This window comes from Notolabrus celidotus, chromosome 9, assembly GCF_009762535.1.
Source record: "Notolabrus celidotus isolate fNotCel1 chromosome 9, fNotCel1.pri, whole genome shotgun sequence".
Taxonomy (NCBI): domain Eukaryota; kingdom Metazoa; phylum Chordata; class Actinopteri; order Labriformes; family Labridae; genus Notolabrus; species Notolabrus celidotus.
In genome coordinates, this window is record NC_048280.1 from 8,184,277 (window position 1) to 8,204,851 (window position 20,575).

A 20,575-nucleotide genomic window follows, 5' to 3' on the forward strand; every position below is an offset into this window, starting at 1 on the left:
TTCTTTTGAGTTTTATAAACTTCTCATGCATTTTGAAGAGGGAGCTTTTTCTCTCTGAGCTGGAGGTGAAAGTTGGATCACTGCAAGTCAAACAAACGCAGGAAGCCAAGAGGTGTGAGAGTGCAGTTGGGTGATCGAGTCAGTCTCTGTCTCTGTTATTTGTCTGTGCTCAATTATCAGACTGTGGAGAGGAGGCGAACAGCTCTACTCTCCTCAAACCAGCCAGACCCTCTCCCCCCTCACAGACGCGCACTGCTGGGCATATGGAGCCACTTAACAGAAGCTCATCTAAAGATTTCCTCCTCCTCTTCCACTCAGAGCATTCCCCTTTTCACTCTCGATATTAAAACGTATGGAAGTCATTATCTCTAGATAGAGAGCGAAGAGAGGCAAAGAGGAAGAGGAGAAAAGGAAGGATGGGACCGAATATCACAATTTGCATTCTTGTTGTACACAAGGTGAAGAGGCTCAAGGTGGGCGGCTGTTATCCTGATGGAGATGGAAACATAATGGGGAGAATGAGTCACTTTGTCTATCATGGCGTGGGTGAGGAGAGGAATAAAGTGCCTCTTTGCTTGATTATTAAAAAGTGCTCCTGACAAGAAACCATTTAGAGACCACCAGCAAACAAACACAAACATACGTTCAAGTGCTAATGCAAACCCAGCACAGCAAACACACAAATACACACTCACACTCACACACTCACACTCACACTCACACCTTAGGCCTGCAGATGAATGGCACCTGTGTGCCAGAGCTGTGACCTGCTTTACGATGTGGGCCAAGTAGTTTTACAGGAGTGACACGTGGAGCGCTACTGTTTTTATTGGTCATTAACCCCGAACAGACCTGCTAACACGTTCACTGGGCAACATGTGGAGGGAAACACGGCGCCTTCAACCTGAACATTTTAATATAATGTATATTAAAAGGATGTTAACACTTGTATATTTTATATTAGTGAGATCATTGGGCTTCAATGTGTGCAAACTGCCTCGCCAAAATCACTGTGAGGCAGAGAAAGCAGTGTGGCCATGAATGCTGCTGCAACCCACCTCTGTTGAATCTACAATGAATCTACAAAGAGCAACAAAATAAAACCAAGTTACTGTTCTTTGAAATGTCAAAAAGTGATGAGTGACACTTCAAAGTGAGTGACATTTTTGATGTCATCATTGGTGCCCACTCAGGGGCGAGCATGACTGTCCTTCTGGGTCTTCTGGCGGGAACAGAGGGCGATACCAGACCTGCATACTTTAGTGCATTGTGGGCAGGGGTAAGTAGAGGTGGTATTCATTTTGTTTGGGACTTTTTAATGGAGGATCTCTCTTTTTTTTAGTCAGAGTTTGTCTTCTGCAGCGTGGTGAGGTTCTTTTTCATACAGCCATTTTTTGCGAGAACCAGCCAGAGGGCTTATCGGTTCAGAATCAAAGGCTTTGTTGAGGTCTATGGAGGCTATGTATAGGGGTTGACATATACATGACTTTATGGACTATCCAAAGTTTTTATCTATTCATTGTACAATGCATTAATTCCATATATGTTACACCTAATATTAAAGGAACATATTAACCATGAGCCCTTTTGTTATTTACAAATTAGCTCTGTAAGAGTTATTAAAAAGTACTTGTTTATGCTGTTTTCTGTGTAGACATATTCTCCACTGACTACTCCATTAACTAAGAGTTCCCCTCCATAAGTTCCAGTTGCTGCCAGTCAAAATTTTGTATATGAATTATATTGTACATGTTTGTTTATATTACTTGTTTAAAAAACATCCCATCTGGATTTTGATTCGTCAATGAGGCAGAAGTGACATTGAAGAACCAACATTGTTCAGAAAGTTCATTGTTTTGATCTGAGAATGCTGTTAGTAGTGTTGTAGTACTTGAGATTGGTCTTGGTCTCGAGACTGGTCTTGAGTTCACTTATTAAAGAGCTTGGTCTCGTCTCACAATTGAAAGCGTTTTTACTCAGTCTTGCCTTGGTCTCGGACTGGGCGAACTCTGTTTTTTAAATCAAGACCACCACTGATGCACTCTGTGTTCCTGTAATTACTGTGATCAGAGAGAAATAAAATGAACAAGTCTTTTATTTTGTTAACTCTCATGATGATTTTTCATTGATATACAGTTGTGCTCATAAGTTTGCATACCCTGGCAGAATCTATGGTTTCTTGAGTAGTTTCTGTTGTCTTTATGATATACAAAGAGTAGCTTCACCGAACCACTGACCATGAGTGAAAAATGTTTTTCTCTTATCATTCACGTTCTCTGAAAAATGGCCAAAAAAATCACAAATTCTGCCAGGGTATGTAAACTTATGAGCACAACTGTATATGGTCTTGGTCTTGTCTCGGTCTTCATCCCTAAATGTCTTGGTCCTGTCTCGGTCTTGCCCTGCCTTGGTCTTGGTCTAGACTCGGTCTTGATCCCTAAATGTCTTGGTCTTGTCTTGGTCTCGGTGCAATCTGGTCTCGGACATGTCTCGATCTCGATTAACGTGGTCTTGACTACAACACTAGCTGTTAGCACAGCAACAAAAAACGGCTGATGAGGCGTTTTTACACTTAAGACACTGACTGCTGAAAATGCTTTAACTGCCATAGTTTTGTATGGAAAACAGGCACTGCTAGTGCAAAAAGCACAGCTCAAAGATACAAGTCCTTATCCATGCTCAACAACTTCCTTACTTCCTGTGATAAAGCAGCAGTAAGAAGGGAAATGGCTCTGTAGGATGTAGTTATGCTGCATAAGGCAGTAGCAAAAGCTGTATCATGACTTATTAAGAGCCAACAGGATACTGATATGCATTCTAAACAACCAGTTAAAATGCAACTAAATATGATAGGTTACAATCTTTTGAGCAATCACAGAGACATGCTCCTGACTGCTTTGCTTTTTACATTTATTTCAAACAAAAGACTGTTGTTGCTGCCGGTGGTAATAAAAAATTCATCACCTCCTTTGCAGCAGAGGTTCTGTGTGGTAGGTAGAGCTGGTTCACACTGTGAGGGCAGAGAATATAAATATTTTCATCAAATGGGTAATGCTTCAGTCTGTGGTGTGCTACAGTACATTAACATGGAATTACAACATGGAATATTCTTCTTTCTTTGGAGTAAAATGTTCACGAATTTAAATACGCTCACAGTTTTCCAATGATGATCATCCTGCCTGCTGGCATCTGTTAACCCCCTGGCACTGAACCAGATTCTCTAAATGTGCTCCCTATTAGCGTAAGTATAAGCAATATAAGGAAATCATCTGTGTAAGCAATAATGACGGAGAACCTAATCAAGCCTCTGACAGACGTCTTTTCATGCATGCACATGAATTCAATTTCAACATAATCTACCCTGTGCAACAAACACTTTTCTGCACCAATCAACAGCTGTCATTAACAGAGTTTCATTGCTCCAGTTTCCATAGATCCCTTATTTTATGTTATAATAGTGTCAACCATTCTTTAAGCAATTATGCAAATGGTTTCAATTTCACAGAAACCCCGATGTCACACATGCTGGCAGGTCGGTTTCTCTGCACAAAGCCCTCTTTGATCTGCTCTCAAGCCTCCCCTTCAGGGCCGGGTGAACTCAGGCGCTCTGCAGGGCTCATGGCTGTGTCGAGGAACGTGGACGCTCTCACGCGTAAGAGAAGCTGCACGGTGTGAGCAGCAGTGAGACTGTCTGCTCGGTCAGACATGACACCTTACTGTCAGAGAGGTGAAGCTCTACTACCGCTGCGCAGTGTCAGCCCGACTGCTGTGAAGTCTTTGTGATGAGTAAAAATTCCCACACAGGTCGCACTGCTCATACATTCTGTGAAAAGACAGTGTTCGTCTCTTTCACATTGTTTTCTTTGTGCAACTGTCTACACATCTGACTTTAAAAGAGAAAGGGAAATGAGATAAGGCCTCCCAAAGATTAGAGTTGCTCGCTGCAATCAAGATAACTGAGGAGAATACACATACCCTTAGTGTCTTGAGGCTTTTTAACTCCTCCGAGTCCCCCCAAAATAGTGTATCAGATATTTTGCACTGTTTTTTTTTAAGTATTTCATGTAAATAGCTCTACCAAAGAGACACTGAAATCACCTCTAGCTCAACAAGTTTGAATGAAATTTCTTTGGAAATTGGGGCACAATTTCAGCTCTAAATTCAGCTCCCAATGTGTTCATCCTTTATACCTTCACAAACAAACAAGGACGAATTGTTGGTGAAATGTTCTCAACTCAGTATTCTCTGTCAAACAAACCCTGATTTATCCCCATAGATGAATAAAACATGGACTTAGCCTTGTGAAATCATCCAATGTTTTCTGAAAAGGCATTTTGAAGCCCAGAGATGGCGCCATGTTGGAAATGCTGACTTAACCTGCCTTTTGAAATAAAGCCAGGAACAGCAACAACAGACACACCTCTACATCAGCTGAGCCCTGCCCCTAATTATGTAAATGTATGTACAACATTGCAACACTTTTATGGGTGCACTTTACAAAAATGTACCCATGTATGAATAAATAACTGAGCTACATATCCAAAGCTGGGGGGGGGGGTTTGCAGCAGGATTTAAACATGTTTGATTTTGCAAAAACAAGCATTTTAACATGGGACCTAATGAGGATTCCTCGAGTGTTGGAGACAGCCTCAAGTGGACACTCATGGAACTGCCGTTTTTTTTGCACTTCTGCATTGGTTACATTATGCATCATCAGAGCTTGATGCTTGTTCACCCTCTAATAACTAGGGATGGGACATGATTTTGAATATTGGTTCACAAATTTTCTTCGTTTTCACCGGTCCCTGGTTGTAAAATGATATTCCCTCCAGACGGTGGCGACAGAGCGTCTTAAAGCTGTTTGCTAACCGCATTAAGTAACAGAAGAAGAACGAATGCTAACTGCATTAAATAGAAAAAAATTACCACCACTACACATGTATTTCCAGAGACAGAGCATGGCTGTAAAATGTTAACACACACGCCACACTGCTGCGTCACAGAAACACCGGCGTAGAGACCGAGATGGACACTGTCAGTGCCTGCTACTAGCAGCACCTCGTCCTGCTGCTGGTTCATGCGACTGCTACACAAACGGACCAGTAACGGGACATGTATGCACGCGCGCGGGGTTGACTACTCGAATAATAGCCGAATAGATGCCAATGATTATCGAATAGTGTTTTGGCTTGAAATGCCCATCCCTACTAAGTACACAAGTCCTTTAAATCTTCCTCACGAAACTCACACAGGTTTTACATATGGGCTGTATTCTCATTTCATTATGGCATACGTTTAAGGAATATAATGTAGTTTAATAATAAATTAAAAATACAAGCTCAAAACAAAGAGTGACCACCTCCATTATTGCAATTATTGGATTTACTTTGTATCACCTCTCTGCATATAGACAAACAGTTTGTTTATTATTTAAAAGTTAACACATAAATGATACTAATCTTACATACTGAATACTAATGTTGAGTCCAGATCAGAGACCCTTAAAAGCTCCCTTTAGATCACAAGTGTAGCTGTGAGGTTGCTTTTTTTAATTGCATGAACTACTAAAGAAAACAATCAGTAAAAACCTAAACTGCACCCTCAGGTCCTTTTTTTTTGAGCCGGTGTGGCCTACTGTTGGGTCTCAAGAGCTGGATGATGAATGAACTCCATAGAGGTTGGTGTACTTCTGGACAGAGCTGCTGCGCACCAGACAGGGTCTTAAATGCCTTTAATAAGATGGAGACAAAGCCCTCTTTCTTCCTTGTTTAAAGAGATTGGGTTCCCACACAGCCCACCCCTCTGAGGCCTGACCGCGGGGCAGAGTCTCACGGCTGCGGCAGGTAGCTCAAATACATACTCCTCGGTAGCAAAAGCACTCTGCAGGACAACGTCTGCAGGAGCTCTGCAAAACAAAAACCAAAGAGGGAATTGTCCTATGTTTCCACTGCCTTTAGTTGTTGCATGTTGTTGTTGCATGTTTGTTTCAGTTTAGGACTCACTGAAATGCCAACTTCAACTCGTGCTTAATTCATTTTCTCATAATACAAGGGAAGAGACACATTTAAGGACAGCAAGTACACACACAAACATCAGTTTAAGGCCTCAGAAATGATTAAATAAATCGTCCCTCGAGACAAATCATCTCCAAGTGTTTTCTCTCTTCTCATATTTCTTCTGAAAGCATAAGCTTAAAAAAACATCTGGACTCACTCTATGTGGTTCCACCAGGAGCTCACTGCACTGACTGACACTGAGCCCCAGAATGAGAGACATGGCACCGAACAACCCAGCCTGATATACTAGAAGCATTCACCAATGTTAGCATAGGACCTGTGCCTAATTTAAGTAGGTGCTCTGTTTATGTATGGGATAGAAAGTGCTTGTGCAGGAAGATATAGGTTTTCTAGAAACTCCTGCCTACGTTTTTATGTTTTCTAATACTTACCGTGTGTGTTCAATTAATTTTAAACTAGCAACCCACCGATTTTTTAGCTTACAGTTGTTTGCTCTACAGATTTATAAATGGATCTTGGCTGCAGAGAAGCACAGCTTGATCAAAGCTTCGAGCCAAAACAAACTAACGTCTGGCTGAATAATGCGCCGTAATTCAAAGAGTTCACAGAGTGCCTGATGGGAATGCTCAAAGGTTGCTCATATCAATGCACTGCTAATGGTCTTATCTCTATATAATGCAGCTCAGACATGATTAAGCATAATTGTGATTCAGTGTAATACATACGAAAGGGCTTGAAAAGAGGTAATGGAACTGTAGGAATGTAAATGGGAACTTGTCACCGGTTTGAAATATACTCACCCTTGGGCCCCTCTTCCCTGCTTTTCCTGGCAGCCCTGGCAGCCCTTCAAGTCCCTGGAAAGAAAATAATAGATATCTATGAATACAAAGACAGGAAATAAAGAATATAAGTCTCTTCATGGGAGTCTTGAAAAGCCGTGAGTAGCACAAGAGAGCATTGAGTAGAGCCTGAAAATGCATCTGTCCTATAATCAACAATTCTCTTGGATTTATGAGTCTGAAAATATATTTTTGGATGTGCATACATCACAAAGTAACACAGTATGATATAATACCCAATACAATGTCCATGTAATGATAATATCACGATAGAATGATTCTGATTAATTGAAAAATTGCAAGACAAACTTATAAAGATAATGAAGGGTCATGAAGTAGTGATGTAGTGTGTGAAATAGGAATGGTAATCTGTTGTCAGCGTATTCTTTGTATGAAATATCAATATTTTGATGACAGCAATATGAAATTTTATAACACAAGTAAGCACAATGATATGTTGCTGTATCGGCATATTTGTACAACGACTATTGTGCAGAAAACACCGCTTTAGCTGTTTGAGAGATGGTTTAATGGCTTTGTTTATCAAAGAGAGCTGCCTTCATTTCTGGACGTTTTACTTTCAGTACTCTCAGCATTGCCTGCAGCATAACGGTCAGACGGTGGTCCATAATACAATTGTTTGAGAAGGTATGTATGATGAGATCATTTATCCGAAGCCATAGGAAGAACTTTATACAGTATGTGTTGATCTTGGCGAACCCGTGGACAAGGTAATCTATCTTAATATTGATACCATTATCAAGCCTCCTTTCCGTTCCAGGTCCTTATTAAGTCCACTAAACATATTTTTTCTATTATTTGCTGTACAGACAAGACGACAGGCTCAAACTGGTATTACTTTTATTGCTTTACAAGTGACTGTTAATGAAGACTTTTAAAAATGTCCATCATTCAATAAATACGGCTGATGTAGAATATAACATAGTTCTACTGACCCAACCCTAAATGAATCAAAATGTAACCTTAAGTCACCTTGTTTAGTTGCTAACTAGCTTTTATCTGCTGATTTCAACCAAAGACTGTATAAATAATGGACATAGTATCCATGACGTCATCCATCAGTTTCTGAAGCGCTGTTTTGAAGCTAATTGTTGGCGGGAGCCATATTGGAAATGCTGAACACAGCCTAACTTCAGTCCAGCTAGTGTGAGGTAAATAGGCAGGCTTTGAGCCCACCTGTCAATCAAGTCAGCTGTGCCTCTCATAATGGAAAACCCGTAGTCTTAATATCTTCGAAATTACAGCATTATGAAAAAAAACCACCCCTGTACAGTCTGTGCTGATCAAGAAATGAGCTATCCAAACTACTCTCATTTTTTGTACCAGGCTGTAAACATGTTTATTTCTGCTGTAAAGATGAGCTTTTTTGAATTGGTGTGTATGTGGTTCCCGGTACTTCCGGAGCCAGCCTCAAGTGGACACTTAAGGAACTGCAGTTTTTAACACTTTTGCATTGGCTTTAATTCTTGTGGCCAGGGGTTGTTGCTTGATTTCAACACAGACTTCAACTTTGCATTAACATTTCTAACTCTTGGTACTTGCTGCTAAGTGTATGTGCTTTGAAGCAGCTGCTTTGAGTCATGGAGGGGGATGACTGTCCCTGAGCAACAGCTGGACTTCACAAAGTTTGTTGACCCACAGACAGTCGAGCATACATAAGTTTTGGCTGATGCACTAGGTCATGGAAGTTGTACTCTCACCCTTGTGATAAATAATTTTGCAACAAAGGTTGTTCTTCAAAATATTTTAGGCATGTTTGTGCACCAGTGTTTTGATCTGAAATGACGTGACTTGATTTTAGATAATGTTTTCGTAGTAGGGCTCAATAGCCATATCAATAAACTAAAAGGGTGATGATTTTCTGGCTTTGAAAAATGTGGAAGTGTAATAAATAGTCTTATCTGGGAATCAGTATTGATACAGTGTGTTTCATTACCAGCTTAAAACCCTTCACAGGAGCTTTAAGATAACATACGTCTAAACACCTCTTCATAGGTGAGAAATTAGAGAAGAATCCATGTGGAAAGAGTCTGTTTACATCCAAGCACATATTGTCACTATATCAGCAATCTTTACATTTTTCCACTTCAAAATCTGTAAAAGTATCAGTGACAAAAATCTATTGTTGTTCGAGTTTCATTTTTAACTGCTATGAATACAAATCTCGCAATGTCACCCGAGCATGAAATTGATACAGTAAACACATCATCAGCATTTTTTCTGATTTAACATTAGTGGAGTTGGTGGAAAGTTGCAGAGCATTTAGTAAGTGAGATGCTGGCAGGCATGAGGATGTCTTGTTAGAAGCTAGAGCAGCTCTTTCTCTCTGCAGCCAAAGTGATTTCAGCCCCAAACCGCCACACTGCACAGAGCCCAAGTCTGACTCATTATACTGGCAGGGAGGTCGGCACTGGTTCCAGCCGCAGCCAATCACATTAATTATGGGCATCAGCTAGCTTTAAAACAATTTCATACATGGATTAGCAAAGCCCTGAAAGGTCAAATCTAATGAAGGGTCAAGCTGGGGAACCTGAGCAAGCTTGAGATGTAGGGATTGTAACTTATTTTCCCATGGCTTCAGAAGTTTAAAGAAAGAGGAAAAGGAAATAGGACTTTAAAACAGCTGTAGGCAGTCAAGCTGAAATTGGGCTACTGTAAACGTATAAAGCACTTTGGTCTGACTAGGACAGAACCAATAGCCATAATTGAACTGTTTCAAAAAGCCAAGGGGCTTTCAGTAACCTTTAGATTCTTGAGCCATCACTATGTCCACACATGATAGGCACTTTGAGCTGAAGTAACTGCTGACTGGAAAAGGCAAGCAGAGAACTGAAATCTTAATCAGATTTATACCAAATATAAACAGCCACAATTCATGAAACCCCAAGGCTCAAATTATTTTTTTAGCCTAAGATTATTTTGGCACATATGAGTATTTAATTCAAGTAGAAGAAAAAGCAAACATACTTAAATTGGGACTCTGGTCTCTGGAGTCTAAGGGGTTTTCTCTGTGTTTTTCTTGGTCAACAATAAATTAGATTTAAGACCAATTTATTTCACCCTTGAACTAGGAAGAAAGTGTTTTAAGATCCCAGCGGTAGCAGTTCAATAAGGATCAGATCATTATTGTATCTAAAGGAAAACAAAAGCATGCAAAGTAAGCTACAATTCAATTTTTACACTGACTACCAGTGTTTCAACTGCAATACCCTAATTTGGGATACTTGCTGATACTGTAGAGTACTAAACCAGTACGGGTGGTGTTTAAGTCATATCTAACAGCCGAATTCAACCAGATCTGTGTCTGGTCCATCTTTGATCCGTCACAGCACCGGATCTGATAGGTTTTTATTCTAGTCAATGTGTTAACTCCCACTGGATCCATTTTGTTGCATTCCGACTGCATCTCTGATCCAGCAGGTCTGAGCCCTCCAGATCAGATACGTAAGACTTCTATTTTTGCCACATGCCGAGCACGATGCATCAATCTCAACAGAGTGGGACAGGAAGTCAGGCACCAAAACGAATTAAAGCATCCAGTACATTTTCAGAATAAAACACTGTTATCACCAGATCGTATTTCACTTAACAACAAAATTCCATTTTGAGCGGAGCCAGGCTTGGAGTCAACAGGTCAGAGGTTTTCAGGGGATGATAAGGACAACATGGATGAGGAGAGGAGGAGGATAATCATTGCTTCTGTGATTACAGTGGGAAAACCAAGGTCACATGACTCCTGCTGTCCAGCAGTCCTGCTCCATGCTGCGTTCCGAAAATGCAGTCGTTGGCTGTTGACGGACGAGAGAGGAGAGAGCCGGACCGCAGCGGATCAGAGATGGACCACTCACGGATCTGGTGGAAGTCCCATGTAAGCCTTACTGCATGAAGTGCTGGAAAGTCTTTATGCAAAGTAACAGAGCTCTGGCATGGTTCTGACAAGCTTGTCATGTGTTGACAACCTAAAAAGAGCAACAATAAAAAACCTACACTGTCAACGTATGAGCTATGTTTCATCAGGGAGCTCTTCGATATCATTGAAGCATTTGTGTAGCTTCCTAAAAGACCTAAAACTCAAAGCTGTAAATATAATCTCCCCCTCCACAAAGACCTCTCTTGTTTATCTACTCATCAACTGTGATCCCCCCTTCCAACAGTACTGAAAACTCATCAGCACTTTAGTTATCTATTACAGCCGACATGCCGTCTCTTAAAACAACAACTGCAGTAGACGCCATTGTATTTCTTTTCAAAGACATTCCTGCTCGTATGCAGTTCAAACTTCTGCCTTCTTAAACTGTCCATGGCCTACTAACACTAACCCTAATCCCAGTGGAAGGGGATCAAAAGCTCAACAATGTGTTTCAAATCATCACTAAAAGGATTCAGAAGATCGTATTCAAAAAATTGCCTGAAAATAGGCTTTTATAACTGACTCAACAATCTGTTTAAAGTCCACAGCCCTTATTGTAACATTAGCAAGCAATACAATGGTGAAAGTCCTCGGCATCGGTTGCTTCTCTCTCATAAAATGGTCTCAGTGGCTTCAGGGGCATGCAGAGCTGTGGTTTCTCTCATTGCCAACACAGGAAAGCTTTACTTAAAACATTCTTTTTGGTTGAACAGGACCTAATACAAGACAGAAAAGTCTTTCTAACAATGGAAAATGTGGGTAACCATCTGTGTTGAACAGCGGAACAGTGCCTGATGGGACCATATGGTCTACAGTCAACACTTGCCGATGAAAGACAAGCAAAGCCCAACCAGTAGGGGATTACTGAGACCAATTCAGCAGTAATGGATAGCCGATAGTTAGTTTTTGAACTTCATGGAACAGGGCGCTGGTGGCCTAGCGGTCTAAGTGCCCCACATACAGAGGCTGCAGTCCTTATCGCAGGGGTCGCTGGCTCGATTCCCAGTCGGTCGACCATTTCCTGCATGTCTTACCCCACTCTCTACTCCCCACATTTCCTGTCTCTCTTCAGCTGTCCTATAAAATAAATGCAAAAAGGCCAAAAAAAGAACTTTAAAAAAAAAAAAAAAAGAACTTCATGGAAATAGACATGTTATATTTAGATTGCTCACTCAGAAGGCATCTAACTTGCACAAAAAAGCTTTATCAAAGCATAAATAACATTATAGGTCATTATTACCAGCCTGTGTTACATACTTGATTCTTATTAGTAGAAAATAGGGGTGCAACGGATCAAAAAACTCACGGTTTGGTCCGGTTTTGAGTCACAGATCGGATCATTTTTCGGATCAGCAAAAAAAATAAATATATATATATATATATGCATGTCCTCAATTTATTTTGTAAAACACTTTTAAACTTTTGCCCATTAAATAAAAACAACATTCAACTCAAAATCTACTGCTTGTGCAAAGCACCCTATCTGTGGGCCCAGTCCTGCATCATTCACTGCATTTCATGGCATGGCAAGTGAAGGAGCAGAGGAACTTCAAAAGTTCCACTCCATTCTTCTTTCATTTGCTGATTGTCACCGTCCACACTTCTTTGAGCTGCAAACTGTGAACACACCGTTTTCGTGCATTCTAGGGTCCTACAGCTGGCAAAGTGCCAATATGTGAACTGCTCCATCAATGAAAGTGAAAGTTAAAACTTGCACTTGCAGCATTGGACTCTATGTGACCCAGTAACAGCCTGACTGCGTATCTTTGACATGGAGACAAGTCCCGATAAACACGAGGTGACCCGACCAAAACACAGAGTGAAGGAATAACAGTTCGGGGGCCACGAAGAGGCAGGACCTTTGTGTTATATTTTTAATCTTACTCTTTCTGAAAATGAGATTCCAAGAATATGGAAGTCTGCTTATGTTTTTCCCCTGCTGAAAGGTGGTGATCCCTCTGTAGTGAACAACTATAGGCCAATTTCCAAATTGTGTGTTCTCTCCAAAGTTTTAGAAAAGTTGGTCGGTGAACAACTTAAATTTTTTTTAGATGCACATGGTGTCCTCTCACAATATCAGTCAGGTTTTCGTAAACAGCGAAGTACAGTAACTGCTGCTGTTAAAGTGGTAAATTACGTTATAGAGGCACTAGAGGGCCGAAAATATTGTGCAGCTCTCTTTATAGACTTGTCAAAAGCCTTTGACACAGTCGATCATGGCATCCTGGCAGACAGACTCCACAAGATTGGATTATCCAACCAGGCTGCTAATTGGTTCTCTAATTATTTATCAGGTAGAACACAGTGTGTCCAAGCCGCTGGGTTTTCTTCCTCTTTCCTCCCTGTTCTAAAGGGCGTGCCTCAAGGTTCTATATTAGGTCCACTGTTGTTCACAACTTATGTGAATAATCTATGTGATAGTTTGTCTAATGCTGTGTACCATCTATATGCTGATGACACAGTAATTTATTGTTCTTCTCCTTCAGTTTTAAAATCCCTTGAGTTCTTGCAATCAGCCTTTGATACTGTTCAGTCCCTCTTGACTCAGCTCAAGTTAGTGCTGAATGCGGAATAATCAAAGACCATGGTATTTTCAAATGGCAAACAGCTTCCGTCTCACCTTCCCAGGCTATCTATGGCTCATGGTATTGAAATTGAAATGGTCAGATCTTATAAAATATAAGAAAGAGATGAAAAAGAGGTTTTAAATCTCAATGAGTCTCTTACCTGGTTAAATAAAGAAAGAAAGAAAGAAAGAGAAATGTCAACATAAATAAATATTCCTGCAAAAGTCCCGCTCACCTTGTCGAACATTACCTTTAATGGAATTGTTCCATTTAATGGGAATGGAAATCATAACAAATGATCAGGCTGTTTTAGCTTTACTGTGAATTAAAACTTTCCATTTAAAGTTAACTCATCCTGCAAAGGGTGTGAGACCCTTGTTCTGCTCTCCACTCGTTCACTATACATTATCCCTTACTGGTCAACCAGTGCTGCATCACTATCTGATACTGTACAACTTAATCCTCAGACAGTGCTGGGAGTATTTTAAACTATGGAGTCAAAGAACTCTGCAGGACAAACTAGATTATGTTACCCTTTGTTAATCATCCAATCGTCATCTGCTTTATATTTGTGTGACAAAAAGTTTTGCTATTGGCAGAAAGCATGGAGACATGTACACTGATACTGATACTGATAGACATGTGATGGGTCCCTATCAGCCTGATAATATCACCCCACTGATATATCTGTCAGACTGTAACGCCAAGAGTAAATACGTCAACTGTGTTATCACTTACACTTTTCTCTGAACTTAGAGGTCAGTCTTACTCTGCAGTCATGAGATGATTGGTTAAATTGGTTTACATGGTCAAATTCTCAGTTTTGCATTGAACACTGTAGCTTGTTGATGAGTCTAAGTCTGCTTTTTTTTTACAGGCATTCAAACCACAACCAAAACTGCAGCTTGATATATTTATAATATACATACATTTGGTAAAACTTTGTAAAGCCTGTTTACTTAATAAGCTTTTTTGAATGCTAAAGCCATCAGCAAAATGCATATTTCAGCTTCCTACAATGCACACCATGCCAACATCAAGCTATGAGTCTGTATGTCCTTAATATGAAAACTACTGCAGCTCTCAAACGGGATAAAGCACTGCATTTATTTTCTAAAGCTCTTTATGTCTTTACTCTAAACAGTTAATTGAGCACAAGTGCTTTATCCCTATTTACCTTTGACCCCACTTTAAAAGAATCCGTTCTGTGAGCGCTCACATTCCCTCTCCAAAGAATCTAACACCTAAACGCCAGCCCCTCCACCCAGACAAACACCAACTGGCAAAGGCCGGCTATGAACCTGACTATTTCTACCTCTGCTAGAACAATATTTGAGAGGGTGCCACATGCAAGAATTGTATTCAGCTCAGCAAAAAAAAAAAGCCTGAGAACAGGGAATGAAGCTATTGTGACTCATTAACAAACCAACACACTTATGTCAAATAAGCAAACACTTCAGAGATGCTGTGCTCGTTGCCAGATTCAGAAAACCGCACATCCAGGAAGCATGTCAGCAACAACGTTGGAGTCTGTTCTGGACTTCAAAGAAAGGCCAACAAACATAAACATAGGTCTGGCGTACATGTGAATCATTGTTATCCAAAGGTGTACTGTACGAGGAAACTGGCCTGGAGCGTAGAAATGTGGCGGCCAAAAGTTAAACATCTACTGCAGTGGAAACTACCCAATTCATAAGATTCATTCATAAAATAAAAGAGTACAACTCTGTGCTGTAAACAGGAGATACTACAAACAAATCTGCCTGCCGAGCATGCACAAAGAAAGCACTTATTCTTGTTCAAAGGTAATAAACAAGCTTGTACTCCTGCACAGATTTCAGAGACAGGTGTTTGTTATGTTATGTTTACATCTCTCACACTCACCGGCGGTCCTGGTTCTCCCTTTAGTCCAGGTGGTCCAGCCAGCATTGAGAACTGGGTCGGCTCCACGTCAAAAGTTTGGAAGCCATCTGTTGCAGCTGGAGTGACTAGAATAAGCGAGGTGGGTTTGTCATCCTGCACACTGGTCACTTTTGTCTCATGTTTCTCTGGAGCTTCTGTGCTCGACTGGTTTTTATGAGGAAGGTAGGCGTTTGAAGGGGACCCCTGTGTGAAAGCAGCTGTGGTCTGGAGTTTTGCTGTCATCTCAGATGGTCTTGTGGACGCAGGTAAATCCATAATTTGGTCAAGAGGTTTCTGAGGATCAGTTTCTCCTTGCGCTGTGTTCTTTCCAGCACTACCATAAGCAGTCAGTTTGATGTTTGGTGGTGTCCCGCTGGTCATAAGAGACGCAGTAGAAGTTTGAGTCGGGTATTTAAAAGGACTTTCTAAGCCAGGTTGAACTGGTGGAGAAGCAGACACAGCATCAGGTCTAGGAGTGCTCTCAGTCTGAAACACAGATGTTTGGTTCTGCATCAGCAAGCGGTCAGTCGGAAAAAGAACCGCAGTCCACATGTTTTTCTCTGTTAGGGCCAGAGTTGGTCTCTCTGTGTTTTTGGATATCTCTTTCAAGGACCCTGGAGTTCTTAGAGTGACAGTAATGTTGGGGTCTTTGGGGAATAGAGGTAGCAGGGGTTGAAGCACAGGCCGATACGTGTCAGCTTCTCTGCAATGTTTCTTAATGTAATCACAATAGTTATGAGCTGCCTTAGCAGAGGGATAAATGTCAAACTGACAGATGGCGCCTTCAAACGGCACCGAGTTGTGGTTCATTTTGCCCAGCAGGAAAGAGCCCTCTGCATCCAGAGCCTCCGCTTTTTTAAAATGCAAATCTGCATGTACACTTTTCTCTCCACAAGAAGTGTGCAAGAACACCTGATTACCTTGGATATCCAAGGCCAGACTATGCCACCGGCCATCATGGACATCATAGTCAAAACTCACAGAGCTCCTCTGCCCTGCATGTACCAGGATTTTCCCTGGCACGAACTGCACTCCCAGCTGAACTTTCCTTTTTTTAGACAGAATGGAGAAAAGGAAAGCACTGTTGATGCGATGCACGGACAGACTGAGGACCAGGGAGAGATTGATGGAGCTGTAGTTAGCAGGGATGACGGTGCGCAGAGGCACCTGGATGCGTGCCCTTGGGGTGAGGATAACTCCTGCCTTGAAGGGGATGATGCCATTGGGGATTGATCGAGAGCCTGAAGATGACGACCCGCCTGCCCTTCTTCCAGAAAGCCCAAGCTGCTGCAGAACATCCACATCTTCAATACAAAAATAGAGAGACTAGTCAGAAACTTTTGGCTTTGTAGGAATCAAAAGAAGGCTCATTCCTTCAACATCATTTCTAAGCTCATTAGACATGCATTTTCCTCTTTCCAAGTTTTCTTTTATGAAAAAACTTTTCTTAGACACTTCAATAACAGCCAAACACTTAAGAGAGCTTCACAGAGGGGCATAAAACATGATCTATTTCCAGCTATCAACGCATAAGTGTCAAAATTAAAAGAGAAAAACGTCTAATTGGATATCAGGTTTCATTTTATAGGTTCACTTAAAAAGCTATTTAAAAGCTGATAATTTGTGTAAGACACCCATTACCCACCTCCCACAGTGGTCCACTGATCTGCATCAAACTACATACCATAAAGCTGTACTGTACTGTAAGTGATAATTATATTGTGATGCGAAGCTGAGAGTTCACAAGTTTAATGTTAGACTAATGGAAATCCTGTGGCAAAAGTGACTGGAAAAAGGATGCATACAATTTCCAAGAGGGCCACACATCAAAATCCAGTTTTGGGGGATTGCCGCAAATTATGCAATCGTTACATCAGCCGTAATTAGAGCAATCTCTGGGAGCTGAGGCTGAACGAGTCCCTGGAGAGGACAGCAGTGGGGTTTTAAGAGGCATATTTCTGCAGAGACAGAAAAGCCATCTCAGTGTATTTGGTAATGTCTGTCCATTAAAGATGATCGCTCTGACAGGGGGCCCGAGCTCATGAAACATACTGCAGTGTTCTCTGCATGTTTTAATTGCTTCTTGCATCTCATGGGAGGGAAATGTGGGTAATTTTCACACATAACAGTGCTCTGTGAACTGTATGTACTGCTTCTAATTGGATCCACACCTCTGTTGAAGAGTTGTTTAAAATCAACACTTTACTCTATGAGGAGCCAGCCTTTGTTTCATGAGTATGTAACATAATGGCTTTGTGAAAATGGATTACAATACACATAGACAGAAGATAGAACAACAAATTATAGTGCTCTGATAATGAATTGACACTAGTTGGCATTTCACAAGATGTCAGGCTTAAAGACTCTCTATGTGAACTCCCAACACAATGCCTTTCACTACACCTATTAAAAAAAGCTGAGTGACTTGGACACTGTTTCTTACACATGTCCAAAGCTTAACACTACCTTCAGGGGTTTGGCTATTGCTTTATTCCTAAACCTGTGTATTGCATCATTAACAATAAGAGATCACATGCTATAACACTTCATCCATCTTTTCGTGATATTGTGTTGACACTGCAAAAGTTTGTGTATAGCGACATCTTCTCCAATTGTATTTAATCAATCTAGTATTACTGGTGTATATTTTGACATGTTTAACTTCAACTCGTGCAGAACAGAGCTGCTAGATTAACACTACATTGTACTTTCCGAACCAAGGTCTGTGAAATGCACAATCAGTTACTTTGGCTGACTGTGGAGGAAAAAAAAAAAAACAATATCTTGAACTTCATGCATAACTCTGTTCTGGAAAACACTCTTTTTTCAAGAAAAACGGGTGTACATACGTAGGTTCGTGCCACGAGCACACTACGCATCAAGTGAGTTCAGAGCACCTGGCCCTACCAAGCCCTCCTTGATGCAAACTGTTTTAAATAGAGGTTTGACTGTCCGGAATATGCTTCCCATACAAACAGAAAACTCAAGGACAACATTTATTTTTAAAAGTCATCAAAAGATTTGCTTTAAACTTGAGGTAGATTCAATTATTATCTGTTGTGATCTTCTGACTATTTTTGTATTCTTTTGTATTATTCTCTATTTCTCTTTTTAGATTATTTTTCTCAGGGTTGTTACGGCTTGTTTCATGTTAAGCAATATTTTATCATTTCATTTTAAGATGTTTTAAAATTGTGAGGCCTTAAATTACTGTTTTTATTGTTGTTGTATGTGGACCCCAGGAAGACTAGCGACTACTTTGTGGAATAAAGAATAAATAATTTTTGTACATGTATGTACCTGTGTAGATGTAGGTATATGTATGCATATGCATTTTTATGGGTATGCGTATGTATGCACTAATGCAGGCGTGTCTATGCTTATACATGTCCGTACAGGCAGATCTATGTGGGTATAGATCAAGCAGCAGCATCCGGTCTAAATATATGAGTCCAAAGCGGAAGTGTAAAAAGCTGCAGTTCATCAAGAATCCTCTTGAGGTTGGCTCCGGAAGTACCAGAAGTCACATACACATGAATGGGAAAAAGACGATCTTTACAGCAGAAATAAACATGTTTACAGCCTGGTACAAAAGACGATTGTAGTCTGGATAGCTCATTTCTGGATCAGCTCACACTGTACCGGAGATGAATTTTTTTCTAACGAGGCAATTTCAAAGATATTGAGGTTACAAGTCTTCCAATGAGAGGTACAGCTGACTGCAGGAACACTGTAGCTGTTGGTTAGGAGGCTCAAACTCCACCTCTTTACGTCACACTGGCTCCACAGCGGCAATATGGCTGCCGCAGACGATTGGCCTCAAAACAGCGCTTCAGAAACAGATGGGTGACGTCACGGATACTACGTCCATGTTTTATACAGTCTATGGTATAGATTGATGAACTAATTATTTCTAGTTGAGGTATTGGCCAGCTATGCATTTTTTCTTTTCTCTTCTATGGTTGTGATAGGATTGTACTGCTGTTTTTGATTTCAGTTATATATCGTGAACCCTGACTTTACATCCTGATGGGGTGGGGGGTAGGGGACTGGGCGGGTAGGGGGAGTATTCAATTATGCCACAATCACTTAATTGAGTATGATACGTAACTCTGAATTTGAGAAAACACAAAGAAAGTCAAAACAAAAAAAGATGGTGGTCCCGAACCACACACCGAGATCATCTGAAACAAAACCAAGGTCTTTCTAATTTAGGGTACTATATTTAGCACATATTTGGAACATCAAAAGTTCCCATTATCATACTGTCTTCAATTGTTACACAGCAGTGCAAGTCTTCAGTTGTATCAAACAAAAGCTTATTGTTTAGTTTAGCGAGGATGAAAATAAAAAGATCTGATCATCCCTGGCACATCAGTACTCTGAATACAGTGCCTTAATCCTCCTGATTTGTGCAATGTCGAAGCACAAAGCTTACATATAGATCTCAAACATCCATCCTCTAACTAATACCAAACAAATGTGGGCAAGACTAAAATAAACTGCTGAATGATGAACTACAGCTTGGCAGAAGAGAAGCAAGTATAGACACTCGACATGTTAGCAGGGGAACCCTCCTCAGAGCGTGCAGGCAGTGGGAGGTCAGTTCAATTGAAAAACCCACAAATCGAAAAAACATCAAACAGAAACTGAGACAAGAACAAAGACAGTCTGCAGCTGAGTTTCCAATACGCCGCTCATTTGAATTGTTAATACGGTTTGAGAAAAGCAAAATTGTTCTTTCATTCTATAATTTGTGATCTACTTTCTTGGCTTTTCGTCTCATATCCCAATCTCTGAGGGTAGACAGGCTGCCTTAGGCTTTTTTGTGACCTCCTGATGAGCTGGGGAAAAAAAAGAAACTGAGAATTGGGTATAACACATCCCCGAGACAAAGCACTGCTTCAAAAACAACTGTTATTGGAAGGCAGGCGTGTGAGCAGGCTGAACATTTCCTGCAGCAGCTTCACGGTAAAACAACTTCAAGTGGAGACAAGAATAGAGAAGATAAACACTCAATTTGTTCATTCAGAGAAAAAACCACAAGAAAGTAACATCAGTTCTTCCTTGCATTTGTTGAAACCACACATATCCTGACCTGCATTTCTGGTGAAAAACGATGTTAGTCTTTTAAGAGATAGGGTCACACTGTGTTTCTCAAGAAACAGGGAGAGGTGTTGGCCTAGGACTCAGCACTTTAATGCATCTACTGGCCAAAGGAGGACTGAGACTTGGCAAAAGGTGTCTGAGTAAAACTTTTCCCCTGAAACGTTACAATGGAAAATGTTTTTCATGAAAGTTTTGAGGTTGCCATGGGAC

The 20,575-nt window shown here is 40.8% G+C and overlaps 1 protein-coding gene across 1 annotated transcript in view; it reads right to left on the reverse strand.

The window, feature by feature from the left end:
- col27a1b (collagen, type XXVII, alpha 1b) overlaps positions 1–20,575 on the reverse strand; it is a 94,283-nt gene that overhangs the window by 64,321 nt on the left and 9,387 nt on the right. The window contains exons 4-5 of the mRNA XM_034692016.1: positions 15,239–16,560; positions 6,818–6,871 (exon numbers count right to left, since the gene is read on the reverse strand). Of these exons, the coding sequence (XP_034547907.1) occupies positions 6,818–6,871; positions 15,239–16,560 (1,376 nt within the window). The remainder of the gene's footprint in view (positions 1–6,817; positions 6,872–15,238; positions 16,561–20,575) is intronic.